The sequence below is a fragment of the Suncus etruscus genome, chromosome 4 (assembly GCF_024139225.1).
Source record: "Suncus etruscus isolate mSunEtr1 chromosome 4, mSunEtr1.pri.cur, whole genome shotgun sequence".
NCBI lineage: Eukaryota > Metazoa > Chordata > Mammalia > Eulipotyphla > Soricidae > Suncus > Suncus etruscus.
Window position 1 is genome coordinate 46,739,134 of NC_064851.1, and position 20,962 is coordinate 46,760,095.

At 41.6% G+C, this 20,962-nt stretch overlaps 1 protein-coding gene across 1 annotated transcript in view; it reads right to left on the bottom strand.

Annotated features, from left to right (window-relative positions):
* ABCA4 (ATP binding cassette subfamily A member 4) overlaps window positions 1–20,962 on the bottom strand; it is a 168,818-nt gene that overhangs the window by 104,059 nt on the left and 43,797 nt on the right. Inside the window, 5 exon segments of the mRNA XM_049772565.1 lie at window positions 2,754–2,951; window positions 3,779–3,895; window positions 4,531–4,670; window positions 5,676–5,916; window positions 8,896–8,985. Coding sequence (XP_049628522.1) covers window positions 2,754–2,951; window positions 3,779–3,895; window positions 4,531–4,670; window positions 5,676–5,916; window positions 8,896–8,985 — 786 coding nt within the window.

The following is a 20,962-nucleotide window of genomic DNA, read 5'->3' on the forward strand; positions in this document are numbered from 1 at the left end:
TGGAGCTGCAACCTGGACATGAGGCACATGAGGCTTTGCAGTTTGTAACTGCTCATTTGCTCAAACCATAGTATGGTCTGAACAGTGTGAGGAGATGAAGAGAAGGCCAAGGAAGCACTAAAAAATGGATAAATAAAACTCCATGAAAGCAGATGTGATATCTGAGCAGAGTCTCAAATCTAAAGGGACAGGAGCACACAGATGGGGAAATAAAAGCCATATCAGGCCTTGCATCTCTTCTTTCAGGAGACAACCTCCCCATTTCACAGGATTCCTGCTCTACCCGTGAGGTTCAGGTGAAGTGAACTCTGCTCTCATTCCCCAGGAGGACATAGCATGTAATCCCTGAGGGTTTGGGATAGGTAGTATGGCCTTGCCTAAAGAACTTTTTAACAGAGGGAAGGTCATTTCCTCTTCCTGTGGACTTTTTGGTGTAAAGATTCCCATTGAGGTCTATGAGCTGCCAGCCTGCCTGAGAACATAGATGTAAAGAAACAAACAGGAAAGTGAATTTCAGGAAGGACAGTATGGGTCATGGTGGCAAACAATTCCTAGATCCTCTGAATTTCAAAGTTAGGTCAATTGGTAAATTCTCTGCTTAGTTAAAAAAAATACTCTGCAAAGGGTGGGATCCTAAGAGTCAAGGTGTATTTGAAAGTGTATGGTGAGCAAGCGTGGAGCTGATGATGGAGAGAGAAGGGGGATGAAGATAACTTTTGGGTGTATGTGGACAGGACCCGTGTTATAGGGAGACTGGGTAGCTGAGATGTACAGTGTGAGAGTGATGCCAGGAGAAGGCTATGAATGGGACTCTGAGGTCAGTATGGACCCTCCAGCATTGAATATCTGAAGGCCAGGGAGGAAGTTAGTGGACTTCATAGGTTAGTGATCTAATTACAAGACTTGACCCTCAGAGAGCCTGAAAAACAAAGAGATGGCACTGGAGAGTTCCAGGAGTCAAAGTAGACAAAGCTCAGAACAAGGTGTGATTTATATGAAGGAGCATGCCAGGGAAGTTTTTCCCTAATAATGAGTTTCAAAAAAAAACCTTAGAATAGGTGAGGAGAACACTAATGGAAGCTCTTGTTGACCTTTTGAAAAGCAATCCAAGATGAGCAATGGTTCTCAGGGATACCATCTATGTGACAAGAATGTTGGAACTCTCCCTACAATCTCTCATATCCAAGGAAGAGAAGGAGGTGGATCTGGAGGCTAAATCAATTGCCGATGACCAGGGATTAATCAACAATGCCTATGTAATTAGTTCTCTATAAGTCCCCCCCACCATAAAGAAGGTTCAAGAATTTCACCAGAGATCATATGAAAATATAGAGTGAATGAGGCCCTAGACAGGCTTTGTATTTTTCCCATCTGGTTATTTCAGTTACATTTAGATACATCCTTTTTGTGGGGGGCACACCTGGTGACACTCAGGGGTTACTCCTGGCTATGAGCTCAGAAATGGCTCCTGGCTTGGGGGACCATATGGGACACCGGGATCGAACCAGGTCCATCCTGGATCTACCACATGCAAGGCAAACACCCTACCGCTGCACTATCCTGCCGGCCTTAGTTACATCCTTTTATAATAAATTGGGCATCTAGTAAATATAAGCAAAATGTTTCTCTGAGTTTTATAAACTGTTCTAGAAAATTAGTGGCACTGAAGAAGCAGGCTCTTGTCTGCATAGCTAGTTGGTTAGAAGCAGAGGTGACAACCCAGACTTCTGATTGGCATATGAAGTGAGATGGATGTGCTGTGAGGTTGAGCTCTAAACCCAGAAAATCTGATGCACCTAATGTTGATTCAGAGCTGAATCATACTGCAGAGCACTTCTTTGTGGTGTGGGGGAACCCTATGTACTGGAATTATAGACAGAATTATAGACAGGTCTTCAGGAACAGGACAAGACAGAGGTCACATTGAGGAATAAAGGGTAAGCTCTGAATTCAAAAATCTAGATCCTGTTTGCTACCCTAACTGTTGTTGGGAGCTTATTTAACCTCTACAGATCTGCTATGAGGATGAAATAAATTCATGTCTATAAAGTTCTTAGCATTGGGCCAGGCACAAAGTCAGACTCAGTACATCATTGATATTTTGAGAAATATGAAGAAGAAGAATTAAGGGACCCTAAAAAAATCTCAACTTGATAGTTTGCAAAAATACTGGGCATCATAATCTGGAGAGAAAATGATAGTAGGTGAGGTTTAATGAGAGTCAGGGAAGAAAATGGCTTTGGACATACTGAGGGTATGAGGTTTATAGCAATGGCCACAGAAATGATGACAGACAGGAGATGGCAAAGATAAAAGATAAACCCTTTTGGCTTTATTTTGTTGGGAGTCCACACCTAGCAGTGCTCAGCATTTACTCCTCATACTATGCTCAAGGGTGGGGGGGGGTCATATATGGTGCTGGGGATCAAGTCAGTTCAACTATATACAAAGCAAGGCCCTTACCTTCTGAAATATCTTTCGGGCCCAAAAATGGGCCCTATGTGGGCTGACAAGAGAGGAATAGCAGCCAAGAAGATGGCAGAAAGCTGTTAGGAGGCAGAAGATGTGAAATGGAAATGGTTTAAAGTGTGGACACAACCTAGAACTAGACCGTTCTAAATTGTGCTGAGGGAATTATGGGGATTTTTCTTTATTTTGTGGGGAAACAAGAGCTAAAACTCACACTATTTGACCAGCTAAAGAATCTCCCAGTCTATGAGGGGCCCTTGTGGTCCACAGGCGGCTTGCCTCACCTCCAGGTATTGATTCACCAGACGCAGAGTATGATCAGTGATGTTGAACACATCCCTCCAGTTAAAGCTGTCCATGCTGTCCACCTGTCTCTCCCGAGGACCATTATACAGGAAGTCTAGTGCCATCTCCACAGTCAAACCTTCTTCACCAAAATGCCTATTTAAAAAGTCTTTGACTGTTGGGTTCGCCAAAATGTCCTTGGGAAAAGCAGTACAAACACAGCACTTAGACTTTCCAAGGAGTCTCATTCTTCTACTATCCCACATTTTAATAAAGTGATTTTAAAGGTTGCCAAATGTTAGTGGGCTTTTTCCCAACTGAAGGCATACCTATTTATTCCTCTTTCCTTTGAAATTTAGGTTTTCATAATAGAGGGGAAGTGTGGGTTTGGGGGTGGGTGAGGATGGGCAGGGAGCATAATAAATGAAGGACACTCAGAAAAGGGGATGCTATCTTTTGAGGAAATGTTATTCTCTTTGACTTATCCCTGCTGTGTAGGACCCAGGATTTTTCAAATTTGGTAATGAGAGCAGACAGATATGTCCAAGCAACCTTGCAATTATAAATATGACCCTTACTTAGGGTGAAGTTGGTTTTTTGTTTTTGGTTTTGGTTTTTGGGTCACACCCGGCAGTGCTTAGGGGTTTACTTCTGGCTCTAGACTCAGAAATCGCTCCTGATAGGCTCAGGGGACTATATGGGATGCCCTGATTCGAACCACTATCCTTCTGCATGCAAGGCAAACACTCTACCTCCATGCTATCTCCCTGGCCCAAGGGTGAAGCTTTTTGAATTGGAATTCCTCAAGAGATTTGATCAAAACTGGAATTCTCAGGAAACCACTGTCTGTGGCAATTGTCTCATTTCCCTTAGAATTCCACAAGCACATTGACTATGGGTACATAACCAATGATTCCATTTGGTGACCGTTAATATATATGTAACCCTTTATTGGTAAGAGAAACAGATGAAGCTTTCTAGACCCTTCTCTATGCCTCCCTCCTCCCTCCAAAGCCATCCATACTCTGATCATGGTCATCTGTGTGCTCTTGTCAAAGAAGTACCAGATCTCGGGTCCTACTTCTTCCCAGGCTTTGGCCAACTTCCTAAAGCGGTCCAACTCCTCAAAAGTTGAGTTAGCCTAAAACAAAGACAGAGAAAAGAACACATATCAACACCTATGAGGGGATCTTTGATATGCTGTATCTTTTCTGCTTTTGTTACAAAACCTCAATGGTTGGAAAAGTCTTTTTGAGGATGTGGCTTTATTTCTTTTACTGTTTGGATATGTCCTAGAACCTGTTTCCCAACCTTCCAGTTGGACAGACTTTAACTTCTTAGTAGCTCAGTGGTTGTAAAATTAATGACCTTATTGTCTCAGAACCTCGTTCAAACTAGATTTGGACTCCCGGTGACCAAATATGCCATCTTCCTTTCTCTTTATTACTGTTCTGAGTAGCCAGGATTTAGGAAAAAAAAATAAAATTGTGAGTCCTTTTCCTAAGTGGAACTATAACTTGGCAATGGGAAGGAAAAAATCTTACTGTATTGGAGAGTTGGAGAGGGGAAGACTAGGCTAAGATGCAGGGCCAAAACATTTCAATTATGATAGAAGGTAGGGGAAGAACTGAGAAGTTAACTTAGCATCTCTCTCTCTCTCTCTCTCTCTCTCTCTCTCTCTCTCTCTCTCTCTCTCTCTCTCTCTCTCTCTCTCTCTCTCTCTCTCTTTTCTTTTGGACAATTAAAGAAGAAGGATAAGACCAGCTGGGATAATACATTCTTTAGTATCTTGCGAGCTGCTGGAGAATCTGGAGTGTAGAGGATTTTTCCCATCAGCAAAGGCTTTGCGGCCCTCCAGGCTATTTTGGTGAGAGGGTTTGACTCCAGGGTCTGGATCAACGCATGACAAAAGGTCACTGCCAGGAGAGAAGAGGCGGATTTTATAGAAACTAGCCGTTTAGCGCTCAGCACTAAATACAGTCATTAGTGTGCTCAAATCACATGTCCCATTCAACCCTGGATTTGACAAATAAGCTAAATTAATAGGCTGCAACCTTCCAATAACAAGCTCATCATTAGTAAGTAACAAAATGCCACAGTGCATCTCAATAAGGGCCTCATCAGAGAAACAAAGGATGGGGTTTGCCCTGTAGTTTATTCTGCTTTAGGAGGCTGGGAAGCCAGCTCAGAATCTTTTTTGGGAACAGATGACAGTCCAGATGAAAGGGACTGAAGCTAAACAAGGCCTCCCCTTGGAATTTTGGCTTTAGTCTCCATCATTTCCCTTCAATGAGCCTTTTAGCGCCTTTGTTGTGAGTGATTCTCCTAGAGCCCACTCCTTCTGGAGTGCACTTTTCTGCCTCCATTTTAAACTACAGGGTCACCCAGTTGCTTTTCTTCCCCATTCCACCTTCCTTTATGCTATTGACACCAAACAAAATAATGAGAGGTGGGAAAGAAGACTTGCTATTTGGAATATAATTCAGCACTATAGAGACAGATTTTCACTGCACTATCTTTGTTAAAAACACTCCACAGCCCTATTTATTTGTTATGGTCTTTTGATCCAAGCTTTGCTTGTCATACTGGCTTGCTTTCTCTTTTATCTTCCTGCTCTTCCTCTAGAATTTAACCCTCATTCAATCAGATCAGTGGGAAATGTCCCCTCTGGTACCTTTCCAAGTTGGTCTCAAATCCTTTTATGGAACCCTTCCAGCATCCAGAACTCTTCCTTGAGCATAGGCTTCCCCCATGACCAGTTCACAAAAGGGAAAACTGATTTCTGGGTGAAGAAGTCTCATTTGCCACAGACCAAGGAAGAGTCCATGTCAGTATGGTTTCCCTTGCAAGTTTAGACCAGAGACTTCCCTCCAAAATCCCAGGCTGACTATATAGGCAGAACTAGGATTCAGAAAACATACTTCCTCTTCTGTTAGAAGTCTCAAAGGGATCTTTCCGGCTGGAGTCAATACCCAGGAAGGCCTTATAGTTGTTGTCTTCATACCAATTAAAGGAGAACACTCGTGAGCCTCCTCCCTCTGGGTAGCCACACAAAAGGGCAGACAAACTGGCCATCAGCTGTGTTATTGTGTCAGGTCTCCCAGTCTGTCCAAAAGACCTGCTCACCCATAACAAATCCTGCACACTCGGCCGATGGATGAACTAGAGCAAGAGAAAGGCTTCAGGTAAGACCATCAATATAATAATCTACGATGAACCCAAAACCCAAAGTTTAGGGAGGCCTCCATGTATGTATACATTGATGCATTGACTTCACATGATGAACAAAGTATTCAGAGTCTGGGAAATTGCTCAAAGGGGTGGGTGCACATGTGTTTAATCGAGTTTAATTCCTAAGTTTAATTCCTCAAGTGCTGCTGGGTATAGCTCCAGTGAACTGGCTCAGAGCATTGGCTTGTAAGGTCTGTACCTCTGTGCTAAGTATTGACAGGAGTGGTACCAAAGACCCTTAGCTCTGCTGAGGAGGCCTGAAAAATGAAACAGAAAAAATCCAAACTCTGCACAAGCTCTGTTTCCATTGTGAGAAAAAATTAAAATCACCAGTCACCCAGAGCCTAGAAAGAAACTAGGATGAGAAAGAAACTCAGGTAAGATTTAAAAGTGCAGAGTAGGGCTGGAATAATAGCACAATGAGTAGGGCATTTGCCTTGCATGTGGTTGACCTGGGTTCAATCCCCAGCTTCCCATATGGTCCCCTACACCGTCAGGAATGAGTCCTGAACTCAGAGCCAAGAGTAAGCCCTGAATGCCACCAGGTGTAGACCAAAAACCAAAAACCAAAAAAAAAAAGAAAGAAAGAAAGAAAAGAAAAAGAAAAAGAAAAAAAGAAAGAAAAGCACAGAGCAGTCCCAAAGCATTTCAATCTCAGATGACCTCTTTCCCTTGAAGAAATAAAAGGGTATTATGCAACTATAAGCCACCTTCTAGCTTCTTCCACCTTAGGTTCTCACCCCCAAGGCAGGGACATTGGGACAAATCTGGAGAATGAAAGATGGAGAAATGGCTTTGTCCTAGAAAGCAAGGTCAAACTCATTTCTTTGCTCAAGCAATGCAAAATGTAAACTTAGTTTTGTTCCTTAAACAAGAATTATTTTCTAATATTTTGAAAAACAATCTTCTTATGATTTAATTATACCCAATGTGAACTCACCTGTGTGTATGTGGAGGCTACTAAAATGTTGGGGAATGGGTTTAAGGATTGGAAGTGTGTGGGCCACTCCCAGAGCTTAAGACTTACTCCTGAGTCTAAGCTCATGGGTCACTTTTGGCAGTTCTCAAGGGACCACACACAGTGAGAACCATATGTAGTTTTGGGATTCAATCTGGTATCAGTGTATGTATAGTAGGCACCTAATCCCTGTACTCTTTCCAGTCCAATTTTAAGATTTTTTTTTAAAAGATCCTGACATGTACAGAAGAGAGGAAGTCTCCATTCTTGGAAAGACATCTTCAATTTAGTACTAAGTTAAAAGACTAGTAGTGGCCCCCTATCTGCAGGGGTGTCCATGACCCTTGATGGTCTGATAATTGGAAGTCAATCTGCAAAGCTATGAACCAAGTTGAGGGATGTCAGAGGTACCAGGGTCCCATAGGACCAGCTCTCACCATGCCATTTAACTTTGCTGGGGAGGCAGGGGGGAGGCAGCAAACAATGCTGCTTTTATTCTTCAAACACACTTCATTAGTCATTTTCAAAGGCACTTGGGAACTAAAAAAAAAAAAAAAGCCATTCAGATTCAGTCAGGTGAGACTGAAAACAGTTTCCCTCCGCAATCAGTGATGTTCACCTGTCATCCTCTCTTTGTCCACATGCCAACACTTGCCCTCTGAAACTGTTGAGTGTCTGTGCAGAGTGAGTCATGCCCCTAATCACAGTCTCGGCTTCAATCATAAAGGTGGAATCTCAAATTGCTTCTTCAATTTGGGTCTTATGATAGTCTTTCTAAGTGGTTATTACCATTCTTATGTTGCTCATTTAATCAAAGCACTGGAAGATGAAGTGGCAGTTCCAGGGTTAAATGGTCTGGTATCGGTTCATATACCCTGGATCATGTGTTTATCTGCACTCCAAAAATGTGCAGATGTGCTATCTAGACAGGGAAGAAACCTCCTGGAACTCCCACATGGAATTAAAAGCGTTGATCTGTTTGGGTTTTGGTTTCTTTTCTCTTTTTCTTTCTTTTTTTAACATTCTCTATCAGTTTCACCCCTTTTAGGTTGATATGAACTTTCACAATGCTTACAAAGAAAAGAATGTTAAAGAGAGACTCCCACCACAGCTGGAGGCCATTTGTACACCAGATCTTTCTCTGACTTTCTGGCAATACAAAGCATACACTCCATCTAGGTGGAGTAGGGTTTTATGAAGATAAATTCTAACCATTGTACTGTGTGCTAAGTCCATTAACAAAGGGTCCAAGAAAGGGGAAGAGGGTGTTTGGGGGAAGTAAAGGAACTGTTATATCTTTTAGCTTTCTTCCAAGGTACTTATCTTGCTTGAAGGTAATTATGTCCTATTTCTCATCACTATTGGACTGTGTTTTTCATAAGAACAGTGACCATATCTATTTCTTCATCAGTGTATGCCTATATCTCTTATCTACTGAATGAGAAAAGATTTCTACCTGGTAAAGATTTGCCAAATAGATCTTTATTACAATATAAACACATTTGGCAAAATACTTCCCCCAATTCAATAATCTTTTCTTGTGATGAAATAAGTTGACAATTAGAATAGATTGGTAAGTACTCTGTAAATCTATGCTACTACTACTGTTTGTGGGGTTTAAAAGCGTAATAAAGTAATGGACCATGGAAGTACTAGAAAAAATTTAATTTAATTATCAGGCCACTGATCATCTGTGTCACACCAAATAAGAGTTTATTTCTTCCTGAGTGTAAAATTCAAAGGAAGTTTCTTTTCTTTTTGCCCTTGGCTCCAATTGGGAAGTACAGAAAATTTAGGCTAAGGACAGATGCTTTGCAATTATTGGGTGGAAGGAGCAACAGAAGTTCTTCCTAAATAGGTCTACAGGTCAATGAAATGATTTGATATAATAAATATGGTAAAATGGCGAAATGATTAAATGAATGTCAGATTACTACCATCAGGCCACTTACCTCTTGAATTCTTGGTAACATTTTAGATAATACTTTTCCCCAGGATCTCATATCAATACCTTGAGAACCTCTGTCTAGGAAAGTGGAAAACTGCAATGGATAGGGAAAAAATGAAAAAACATGTCATTGATACGTAGCTGTACACATAAATACCATTTTATCCCTAGAGAGGCTAACTACATTTTCCCTTAAAACAATTAGTGGATATTGATAATAGAACTAAGGCTACCTGAAGAGAAGGGGGTAGGACAGAAAGAGAAAATGGGGAGGTTTATTAAAAAGAAGAAAATAAAAACCTTTTCTCTTTTCTTTCTGATCCTTGGATCTCTTCTGCAAGACTGCTTGCTGAAACATTTATCTAATTGGGAAAATCAAAGGCTCTTCTCCCAAGTCACCCTGCAGAGCTAGTCCACAGAGTTTCATGGTGACATGAAATATGCCAAAGTGAATCTGATTGCTAGTTTATTGACACCAAATAAGACTCAGAGAGGAAGAAAAATAGAGGCAGCTGCTATTGGCAGGGCAGGTTGTGGGTTAGAGACTGCCTATGGATGGAGCGTATCTCATCGCTTGCTTCCCTGTGGCTTCAGGCTCACTTATCCTTGGTTCATAAATGGTTCTTGCTCCCTTTGTGTCTTGTCTAGGCAGCTTGCAACACTCCCTCTGTTTAGGCCATTCAGTTCAACTTCTAGAAGCTTCAGCTAGCTCTGTGATTTATCTTAAGCTGTTGAAGCTGCTGGTAACTTTTATTTATTTGTTTGTTTGGGGGCTACACATAGTGGTGGTCAAGAATTATTCCTGTCTCTGTGCTTAGGGATCATTCTTGGCAGTGCTGGAGGACCTTAGTGGTGCCAGAGATCAAACCTGTGTTGGCTTCACGCAAGGCAAATATACTGCTCTCTGTACCGTTTCTCATTCTTAGCTTTAAAGAGATGCTATCCCTCCCCACCCCGGATCCCCTGTGGGCAGCAGTGACCTCAGTCATGGTGATAATCTCCAAGTGTTCATGACAATATATGGTGACCTCAACCCAGGTGACAACACTCACATGTTTAAGGGGGGATGTGGAAGCCTGCAACTGGTTTGCTCTGAATCCCGGAGCCTAAAACAAATACCACATTTTCCAAAAACTAAGTTCAAGATCTGATGAAAGCTGTTCTTTGTCATTGTTTCCAAGTAGTGTGAATCCCTGATTGAACATCTTTATGGGCTGAATCCTAAGTGTGAAGGTTTCAAACACAAGTCTGCCTCTAGACTAAATTTAGAGGGGATCTGCCTTTTAACAAATTCAACATGTAATTCTGATTCAAGTCTTTGCAGCCCACAAGCCACAGATTCCACTTTTCATTCGCCTGCATGGTTCTCCTAAACAAGGGCCAGACCGATCCCACTTCAGCACAGCTGAGGAGCAGGGGCGCTTGACTTCATCTTCTCAACCTCCCTGTCTAGGTAGGGCTCCTCTTCCCTGTGGCAGCAGGTCCCTTCACAAATCCTGAAATCCTGAAACCTAAGAGGGAGTGTAGATAGTATGTTCTGGCTTATTTTCACAACAGTAAAATAAAGGTTTTGTTATGTACAAGAGATACAGATAAGAAAGTACAGACGCTTCTGGTGAAACTACATCACCAAAAAGCTTCTTCTCTTTCTAAATGTAATATTCTGCCATTGGCCTTGGTCTTGCCAAAATTTACCTTAAAATTTCCTGAAGATAACTTCAACATATACTGGGAAAAACCTTGAATTCCTATTCCATAGAAAAGTGAAGCCAAGGGCTGGAGAGATAGAATAGAGGTAGGGCATTTGCCTTGCATGCAGAAGGACGGTGGTTAGAATCCTGGCATCCCATATGGTCCCCTGTGCCTGCCAGAAGTGATTTCTGAGAGTAGAGCCAGGAGTAACCCCTGAGTGCTATCAGGTGTGACCCAAACCCCTCCCCAAAGTGAAGCCAATAAGACCAGAGAATAATAAAAGTATACAATTGCTTTGCATATGGTGGACTCAATTAAATCCCTGGCACTACATATGGTTCCCTGAGCTGACCAGGAGTGATCCCTGAAAGCAGATCCAGGAATAAATTCTGAGTACCTCAGGTGTAGCTCTAAAATTTTAATTTATAAAAAGGGGGGGTAGAGTGATAGCACAACAGCAGGTTTTGCCTTGCACACGACCAACACAGGAAGGACACTGGTTCAAATCCTAGCATCCCATATGGTCTCCCAAGCCTGCCAGGGGTGATTTCTGGGTGCAGAGCCAGGAGTAACCCCTGAGTGCTGCTGGGTGTGGCCCCAAAAAACAATGACCTTCTGCATGAAAGGCAAACACCTCACCTCCATGCTATCTCTCCGTCCCTACCTTTCTGTTTCCTTTATTAGACCCTAAGTTCCATGTAAACCACAGTTGTGCCATATGCCAAATACGAAGTAGACCCTCAAATATACATAAAATATGATGATTGAATAAATGAATTATCATATTAGATCAGTAATCATATCACTTATAATTGTTATCCATCTAAAACTTTATGAAATACTCTTCTCTTTTAAAAGCAGTGGAACAGTAAGTATCTGACCTGCCCTCCCAATAATGTATTTGTGTGTGTTCTATAAATCTTTTTAATATGTGATATATGAAAAGATTTATTATAAGGATTTGGCTCCTGCAATTATAGAGGCTGACAAATCCCAAGTTCTATAGAGTGAGTGAGCAGGCTGGAGACCCAAAAAGAGGTAATGTTCTAATTTGAGGTTTTTTTGGAGGGGAAGGGGCAGGATAAGGAGAGTTATGATTATGCCCAGCTGTATTTAGGGCTTATTTCTAGTTCTCTGTCTAGGTATCACTCCTGGTGGTGATCCTCTGATACCCATATGTGGTATCAGGGATTAAATCTAGGTTGACCTTACCAAGCAGGGAAAATGCTTTAACCTCTGAGCTATCCAATAGTATAAATCTGAAGTCAGAAAAAAAGCTGATGTCCCAGTTCAAATGCAATCAGACAAGTGAGAAAGTCTCTTACTTAGAGAAGAATATGTCCTTTTATCCTAGTCATAATGCTGATGGATTGGATGTGACTAACTCATATTAGAGAAGGCGACCTACTTTTCTCTGAGTAAGATTATTCTTTCATATTAATGTGAATCTAACCCAATATACATCTTCACAGAAGCATCTATTATGCTCATCCAAATATTAGGCACTCTGTGGGCCAATCAAGGTGACACATAAAATGAATCATCAGAGGTGGAACTTTACCTTTTATCTTTTTATCTTTGCATCACTCACCCTGAAACTATTGTGAACCAGAAGGGGACAATGAAGCGCAGCCTACCTTGGGGGCTATAGCACACCAAGTTGTACCATTAGCAAAGATGCTAAAGAACAACGCTACTTTCAAGTTGCCTTTCTTTAAAAAATGAGTAAATGAATTGTGTTTGTTTGTTTTCCATTTTGAAAAAAAAAATTCCCTTATACTAGAGGCTCTACTAAAAGTGGTTGCTCTAAATAGAGAATTAATTAATTAATTAATTTCAAAATTTCACAATTACCGTATTTGCCAGCGTATAAGACGACTGGATATATAGGACAACCCCCTAATTTTGCAGTTAAAACATAGGTTTAGGCCTATATTCGCTGTATCAGACAGAATGTTCCTGTGCTGCAACTGTATGTACTACAGTGAGCCAATCACAACAAGCAAAAGGTTCAGAGGTTATACTGTAATAGACTTCCTCTCTGACTCTGGCCGATCTGAGCAGGCTTTTTACAGTGTAGATTCGGGTACAGAACACTGTATAATTTGCATGCATAAAAAGCCAGCTTGGATAGGCTGAGTTAGAGAGGCGGTCTGAACAGCCTTGCAGTGATTGGTGCAGGATCGAGTTGGAAAATTCGTTTTGTGGCAATATTCAGACAATTTTTGTTTAGCAGCATATTGAAACATTTTTCGGGATACACTCAGCATATAAGACGACCCCCATTTTTGGTTGACTTTTTTGTTTCAAAAGTCGTCTTATACGCCGGAAAATACGGTATTCCATTCAGTTCAACTAATTCAATCAGTTTTATTGTCCAGATCTGGATTGGAGAGAGAATACTATTTTTGTTGATTTACTCAGATTTTGTTTGGGGCCACACTCAGTGGTTCTTGGGGTTTACTTCTGGCTCCGTGCTCATGGATCACTTCTGGTAGTGTTCAGGGGACCATATTTTGTGCCAGAGACTAAACCTGGGCCGCCTGCATGCAAAGCATGTGCTCAGTCCATTGAACTCTCTGGCCCAGTAGTTATTGTTTTTAAGGTAGCAAAAGTAATGCCATTGATAAAGATCCCCCGGTTGTCTGTATCTCCCCATAGGCATCGCCATTAGCAATTACTATGTACTAATAATTTGTCGTGTTTGTTCATAAGACCAAACTTCTAACTTTATTTTCCCATCTTTACTGGGTTGACAATTCCAAACTATATTTTGACCACAATTAGTAGTACCTAGTTGCATTAATTTGTTAGTGCTTGTGAGACAAACACTCTATTCCAGATGGCATTTCTGTATTCTTAAAGACAAGGGGATTTATTCCAAGACTAAGAAATAAGCACGCATGCATGCCTCCACTCTGATTTTGTTTTTGTTTTTGTTTTTGGTTTTTGGGCCACACCCAGCGGCGCTCAGGGGTTACTCCTGGCTGTCTGCTCAGAAATAGCTCCTGGCAGGCACGGGGGACCATATGGGACACCGGGATTCGAACCAACCACCTTAGGTCCTGGATCGGCTGCTTGCAAGGCAAACGCCGCTGTGCTATGATTCTCCGGGCCCTCCACTCTGATTTTTATCACACTGTTGCCTGAGTCTTAAAAAAATTAATAACAAGCAGAATAAAACCACACACACAAAAAAAGAAACTCAGATATTCATTTCTTAGATACTGATGAACATTTAAGTGTTTGGCATGAGAGGTACAAAAATGAACAGATCTCTTTCCCCAGAGAGAACCAACAGCAAGGGCTATAAATTAATCTTCCTCAACATGAGACCAACAGCAGAGACTGTGTGAAAAATAAAACTGTATTGGCACTACAGACAATGACCTGGATTGAACAAACTAGTTTGTCTGGAGCCTAGAGTTGGTCTTATGCCAGGAAACTTCAGGAGTAGGGTCTCCTTATATTTAGTCCAAGGCTTTTCCTTTCCATGTCCCTCATATTTTGGTGGGCCTATGCAAACAATAATTGCCACTCTAACACCGTTTTTAATGTACTCCTTTGACTCTAATCCTTAAGAAAAATAATCCACTTAAACTTTTGAGGTTAACTTAAACTAATATGCATGTGCATGGAAGTGTAAAAAAGTACTTAGTCTTCAATGTTGAAGGAGTTACATAAGTTTTATGACTTTACATTGCTTTGTGTGCTGCTAAGAAATATTATGTACTACAATCTGGGGGCTTGAGGGACAAAGTAATTGTACATGGGTTCTGTTTTATTTTTCTTAATGTTCTTTGGCTGAAAGTTCAAAGTTAAGATATCAGCAAGGGGACTTCTGAGAATTCTGTTTATGGGTGATTGTCCTTCCACTGTAACTTTACCTTGTCCTCTTTCTTTGCATCTTTGTTCTCATAATTAAAAATAAAATTTAAAAAAAAATTCATCTTCCTCAACTCCCCACCCCATGAGCACAAACTGAACTACATCACACCCACCATCAGAAGCTCCAGCGCCCCTTCTATTTGAGGACTATCTGCATTTAGGCTCTTGGCCAACTCCCTACTGCTTCAGTTTCTGTTTTTATGATGTTGGGAATTAAACTCAATGACTTCTGGGTTCAATGCAAGGCAAATGCTTTTCTACTATGTCACATCACTCTGTTCTTCACATTCCTGCTAACTCAACTTTTTCTATAGCAGAGGTTGCTATTTGTCCATCTCTATTTTACTTAAAAAAAAGTTATTATATCATGCAAAATACTACATTTACGGGCTGTAGAGATAGCACAGAGGTAGGGCATTTTGCCTTGCAGCGCCTAGCCAGGACCAATGGTAGTTCAAATCCCGGCATCCCATATGGTCCCCCAAGCCTGCCAGGAGTGATTTCTGAGCAGATAGCCAGGAGTAACCCCTGAGTGCAACTGGGTGTGGCCCCAAAACCAAAAAACAAACAAACAAAAAACCCAACTACATTTCCTAGCCTCTTTTGTATTTTTGGGTGGTCATGTGATAAAATTTTGACCAGTAATCTATCAGGATAGATCATAGGGTGAGATTTCTTTTTTTTTTTTTTTTTTTTGGTTTTTTGGGCCATACCCATTTGATGCTCAGGGGTTACTGCTGGCTAAACACTCAGAAATTGCCCCTGGCTTGGGGTGACCATATGGGACCCTGGGATCGAACTGCGGTCCTTCCTTGGCTAGGGCTTGCAAGGCAGACACCTTACCTCTAGTGTCACCTCGCCAACCCCAGGGTGAGATTTCTAAAGAGATCTTGTAGTTTTTTGGAGCCACACTCCACAACTGCTTGTGTATTACTCTGGGCTCTGTCACAAGCTCAGCCAGTTAAGCTATTTCTCTCGGGAGAAAAAAGAGGGTTTTAAAAGAGGGGGTTCTGACCTTGACCTCTCTGTCTGGAAACTTGATGTGCCAAGAGAGCTGAAGTAGACATCTTTTTTTGGGAGGGGGGGTCACACCTGGCAGCACTCAGGGGTTACTCTTGGCTCTCCACTCAGAAATCACTCCTGGCAGGCTCGGGGAACCATATGGGATGCTGGATTTGAACCACTGTCCTTCTGCATACAAGGCAAACACCCTACCTTCATGCTATTTCTCTAGCCCCTAGTCCCTAAATTTTTTTTTTTTTTTTGGTTTTTGGGCCACACCCGGCATTGCTCAGGGGTTACTCCTGGCTGTCTGCTCAGAAATAGCTCCTGGCAGGCACAGGGGACCATATGGGACACCGAGATTCGAACCAACCACCTTTGGTCCTGGATCGGCTGCTTGCAAGGCAAACACCGCTGTGCTATCTCTCCGGGCCCGTCCCTAAATTTTTTAAATTAAAAAGAATTCATTCTTCTTCTGGGCTGGAGCAATAATACATCATGTAGGATGCTTGTCCTTTATGCAATCCACTTGGGCTCGACCACTAGCATCACATATGGTCTCCCAAGTCCTGCTAAGAGTGATCCCTGAATAGAATCAGATTCTAACCACTGATCTGACCTGGATCGGCTGCATACAAGGCAAACGCCCTACCGCTATGCTATCTCTCCAGCCCCCTGAAGTACACATCTTGATGTTCTTAGGTGGGTGAATGTGCATAGGTGATGAAAATGTGGGGGGTGTCAAGGAGAGGACTCTTGGAGAAATTTGTGGAGCCCCTCCCATTCCATCCCTGAAACACCTGCCACAGAACTCTGTTTTGAGAGAGAAATTAAGCCCACCATTTTCCAGCATTTTGTGACCACCAATGGCAGCTTCTAAATGACATGATGACATATTTGACAAAAATATACTGTGTCTGTTATGTTTCAGGTGTTGGATTACAGCAGTAAACAAAGAAAACTAATAATCTATTGATGTTTACCTTCCAGAATCTATCTACAGCCTGCACTTTGTGACTATCATGTATATATGCTTAAGGTGCTCACACATAGAAGAACAAATGTCCTCTGATCCACAGCCTCCAACATCATAGCTAGAGTTCAACTTCACTTCCAACTTGATTTCCACACTTCTTGGAAGAGCAGTCACACTCACTGACTTCGCTTCCTCACTAACATCCTGCTGGTCCCTCCTAACTCATCTAAGGTATTTATATAACATTTCCAGTTCCCTCCTATTGTTTCCATCCTGTGTGTGTTTTGGTTCTTGTCTTTTTAGACCTTTCTGTTATTGTCCAAACCTCAATTTTCTGCCTTTTCCTTCTTTGGTACCTGTCTCTGGTTTCATTCTCACCTGTTTTGCTCTGCTCTGTCCCTGTCTGGCCTGTAAGCAGCTCTACCCCACTATCCCCTTGAGTGTTGAGTGCCTAAGATCTTGGAAACCCACTTTGGAGGTGGGATATTGGGCCATACCCTATGCTCAAGCGACCATATAAGATGCTGAGTATTGAATCTTGCAAGGCAAATGCATTAACTTCCTCTCCCAATACTATTGCTCTGATCCAAATTTATTGATGATTTCTAGTCCAGTTCTTCATGATGGCAGGCATGTGTTCAGATTCCTACACTCTTCCCCCAAACCACTTCTCTACCTGTGTGCTCTTCCTCAGGGGGCATCACTACCTTCTGCTCAGTCACCAAAGCATCACTGTTCTTGTCCCTTTTTCACCGATAATCAAAATGGTAGATCTGGAGATAGAGGATCTGGTGCTGGCTCTGGTTGTAATGCCGGGTGAGCTCTGTAAGGGCAATGATGGTTATGGAGTGCCTTTGTAAATACTGCTTCAAAATGAAGCTACAATCTAGCAAAATGTAGGTGGGAAGGCACTGAATGGGCCAGGATCCCAGAGCACAGGAAACAGGAAACTATCACATTCATGTGTCCAAAGAATGTGGATATTAGTCAGCTCTGTCTCTTTTTGCTTTTTTCTGAATTCCCCTTCTTTCTGCTTAATGCATGTTTTCTTCCCCTAATAAGGTATAAGATTATTCCTGATTGTGTTTTACCCAAATGCACATCTCTCTGTCCTTTCTCATGTTTCTCCCTAGACTCCACATACAATTTAGTCCATTTGTTTTGAGGCCATACCTGGAGGTGCTCAGGTATTATTCATAATACTGAACTCCAGATTGCTCACACACTTTGGTTTTGAGTCCATTTCACATCAATTAAACACATTAAAAACCTGTATCTCTTGCTGCCAAAAAAGAAAATTACAGATCAATATCTCTGATGAACACAGATGAAAAGATCCTCAACAAAATTCTGGCAAATAGAATTCAATGCATCATCAAGAAGGTCATTCACCACGACCAAGTAGGTTTCAACCCAAGAATGCAAGGATGGTTTAATATCCATAAATCAATCAACATAATATACCATATCAACAAAAAGAAAAACAAAAATCATATGATCATATCAATAGACGCAGAGAAAACATTCGATAAGGTCCAACACCCATTCTTGATAAAAATCCCTCATCAAGATGGGAATGAAAGGAACTTTTCTCAATATAGTCAAGGCCATCTACCATAAGCTAATAGCAAATATTATTATGAATGGAGATAAACTAAAAGCCTTTTCCCTAAAATCTGGTGCAAGATAAGGTGGCCCTCTCTCGCCACTCCTATTCAACATAGCACTGGAAGTACTTGCCATAGTGATTAGACAAGAAAAAGATATCAAAGGCATCCAGATAGGTAAGGAAGAAGTCAAGCTCTCATTGTTTGCAGATGACATGACAGATGACATGATATATTTAGAAAGCCCTAAAGGCTCTGCCAAAAAGCTTCTAGAAGCAATAGATTTATAGCAAAATGGCAGACTGGCAGACTAGAAAATTAACACACAAAAGTCAATGGCCTTCTTATACACTAATAATGATAGAGATTTAATGCAATCCCTCTAAAGATACCCATGACATTTTTCAAAGAAGTGGATCAAACACTCCTGAAATTAATTTAGAACAATAAACACCCATGAATAGCTAAAACAATAGGGAGATTCCTCAAAAAACTGGAAATTGAATTTCCATATGAGTATCTCATATGGGATATATCCTAGAAACACAAAAATACAATTCCCCTTCCTCACACCTATATTCATTGCAGCACTATTTACAATAGCCAGCCCTTCAACAGATGAATGGCTAACGAAGCTGTGGTACATATACACAATGGAATATTATGCAGCCTTCAGAAGAGATGAAGTCATGGAATTTTCCTATACGTGGATGTACATGGAATCTATTGTGTTGAATGAAATAAATCAGAGGGAGATAGATAGACACAGAATAGTCTCATTAATCTATGGATATATTTTTTTCGGGCCACACCCGTTTGATGCTCAGGGGTTACTCCTGGCTAAGCACTCAGAAATTGCCCCTGGCTTGGGGGGACCATATGGGACGCCAGGGGATCGAACTGTGGTCCTTCCTTGGCTAGCGCTTGCAAGGCAGACACCTTACCTCTAGCGCCACCTTGCTGGCCCCTCATCTATGGATTTGAAGAAAAATTAAAGACATTACTGTAATCAGGCCCAGAGACAATAGAGTTAAGAGCTGGAAGGGCCGGAAGGATAGGCTCACAATCTGAAGCTCACCACAAAGAGTGGTGAACGCTGTTAGGGAAATAACTACACTGACAACTGGCATGACAATGTTAAAGAATGAGAGAAATAGAATGCCTGTCTCCATACAGGCAGGGCCTTTTGCTGAAGGCATCAAGGTTACCCCAGAGGTGGAAAGTTGGGGAGACATGCAGTGCCAGGGATCAAATGCTGATCCTCAATTATGCCAGGCATGCGCTCCCCTTCTCTGTGCCATCTTCCTGAATATGGCCTCTATTTTTTAAGATACCTGTCTCTCTATTGCTCTCATTAAGCATAGGGATAGGCTTTGTTTCTCTGTACCTTCAGTGCATGTCCACAGTAGATGCTTGACAACTGTGTGGCATAGTTATTGATGGCAAATTATTTCCAACCCAGTAGGCAAAAGACTTTCCACCAAGATTTGGTGTGCATCTATCTCTACACAGTGATTTATATACATCCCATAGGGGATCTGAAAAGAGACTTGATGTTTGTAAAAAGAGAAGCTGATGATCAAGAGAATGGGGTAGTATTTGTGGATTAAGGAGAGCGCAAGAATTTCAAATGTGAGGGAAAATGTGAGGAGGGTTAGCAAGAGAAAAAGTAGAGACAGTTAGACAGGACTACACCAAAAATGTGCAGAGAGGTAACAGGTTAATTTATGTGTCTGGTTAATACTTTCTTTCTCACTATTATTTTTGCTTGAAGATAAGCTATAGCCAAGTCAAACCTGATAAGCCTGGTTTCCAGGCCCAGGTTCCTGGAGCCTTCTTGGAATGGGGCAGGTTGAGTCTCTACCCTGTTCAAGGACTCAGCATTCCACTCACCCACACCCACTCCCACTCACATTTAAATGACCTGACACCGTGACCAATATCAGAAAAGCTAAAACTGAACTGAACCTGGTAAGCCTGAGATACCATGTTGCTGAATCATCCTAGAAACACAGCTGCTGGAGCATGTGGCCACATATGCAGCCATACAATATCTCCAAAATTCACAGTACTGACAGCCCAGTTGGAGTACAAATATTATATGGGAAAGAAGCCCACTAAACTCAATGAGTGAAAACAATAGCACAGAGGACTCAATTCATCAAATCATCAAATAACTTCAGTAACACCATTATGAAATGCATGTTATAACAAGAAATATAAATTATTTTTTGTTTGCTAGGAAGGGTGGGTAACATGGGACATTGGTGGAGGGAAGGTCACACTGGTGGCAGGATTGATATTGAAATATTTAATCCCATGGGCCCGGAGAGGTAGCATAGCGGCGTTTGCCTTGCAAGCAGCCAATCCAGGACCAAAGGTGGTTGGTTCGAATCCCGGTGTCCCATATGGTCCCCCGTGCCTGCCAGAAGCTATTTCTGAGCAGACAGCCAGGAATAACCCCTGAGCACCGCCGGGTGTGGCCCAAAAACCAAAAAAAAAAAAAAAAAGAAGAAGAAGAAGAAGAAGAAATATTTAATCCCTAAATCATTGTATTATGAACAACTTTGTAAATCATGGTTTTAAAGTTTCAAAGGGGAAAATATTGTTATTATTTGGGGGAGGGTTGGGTGACATCCAGCAGCACTCAAAGGTTACTCCTAGCTCTGCACTCAGAAATCATTTCTGGCAGGCTCAGGGGGACCATATGGGATGCCAGGATTCGAACCACCATCTTTCTGCATGCAAGGCAAACACTCTACCTCCATGCTTTCTCTCCAGCCCCAAATATTGTTATTTTTTAAATTAACTCTTTTATTGTTGCATTAAACTAAATTATTCTTCAAATAATTTAAATAATACCCAGTATTCAATTATTTACTGAGCTCCAGTTATATAGCTGGTAA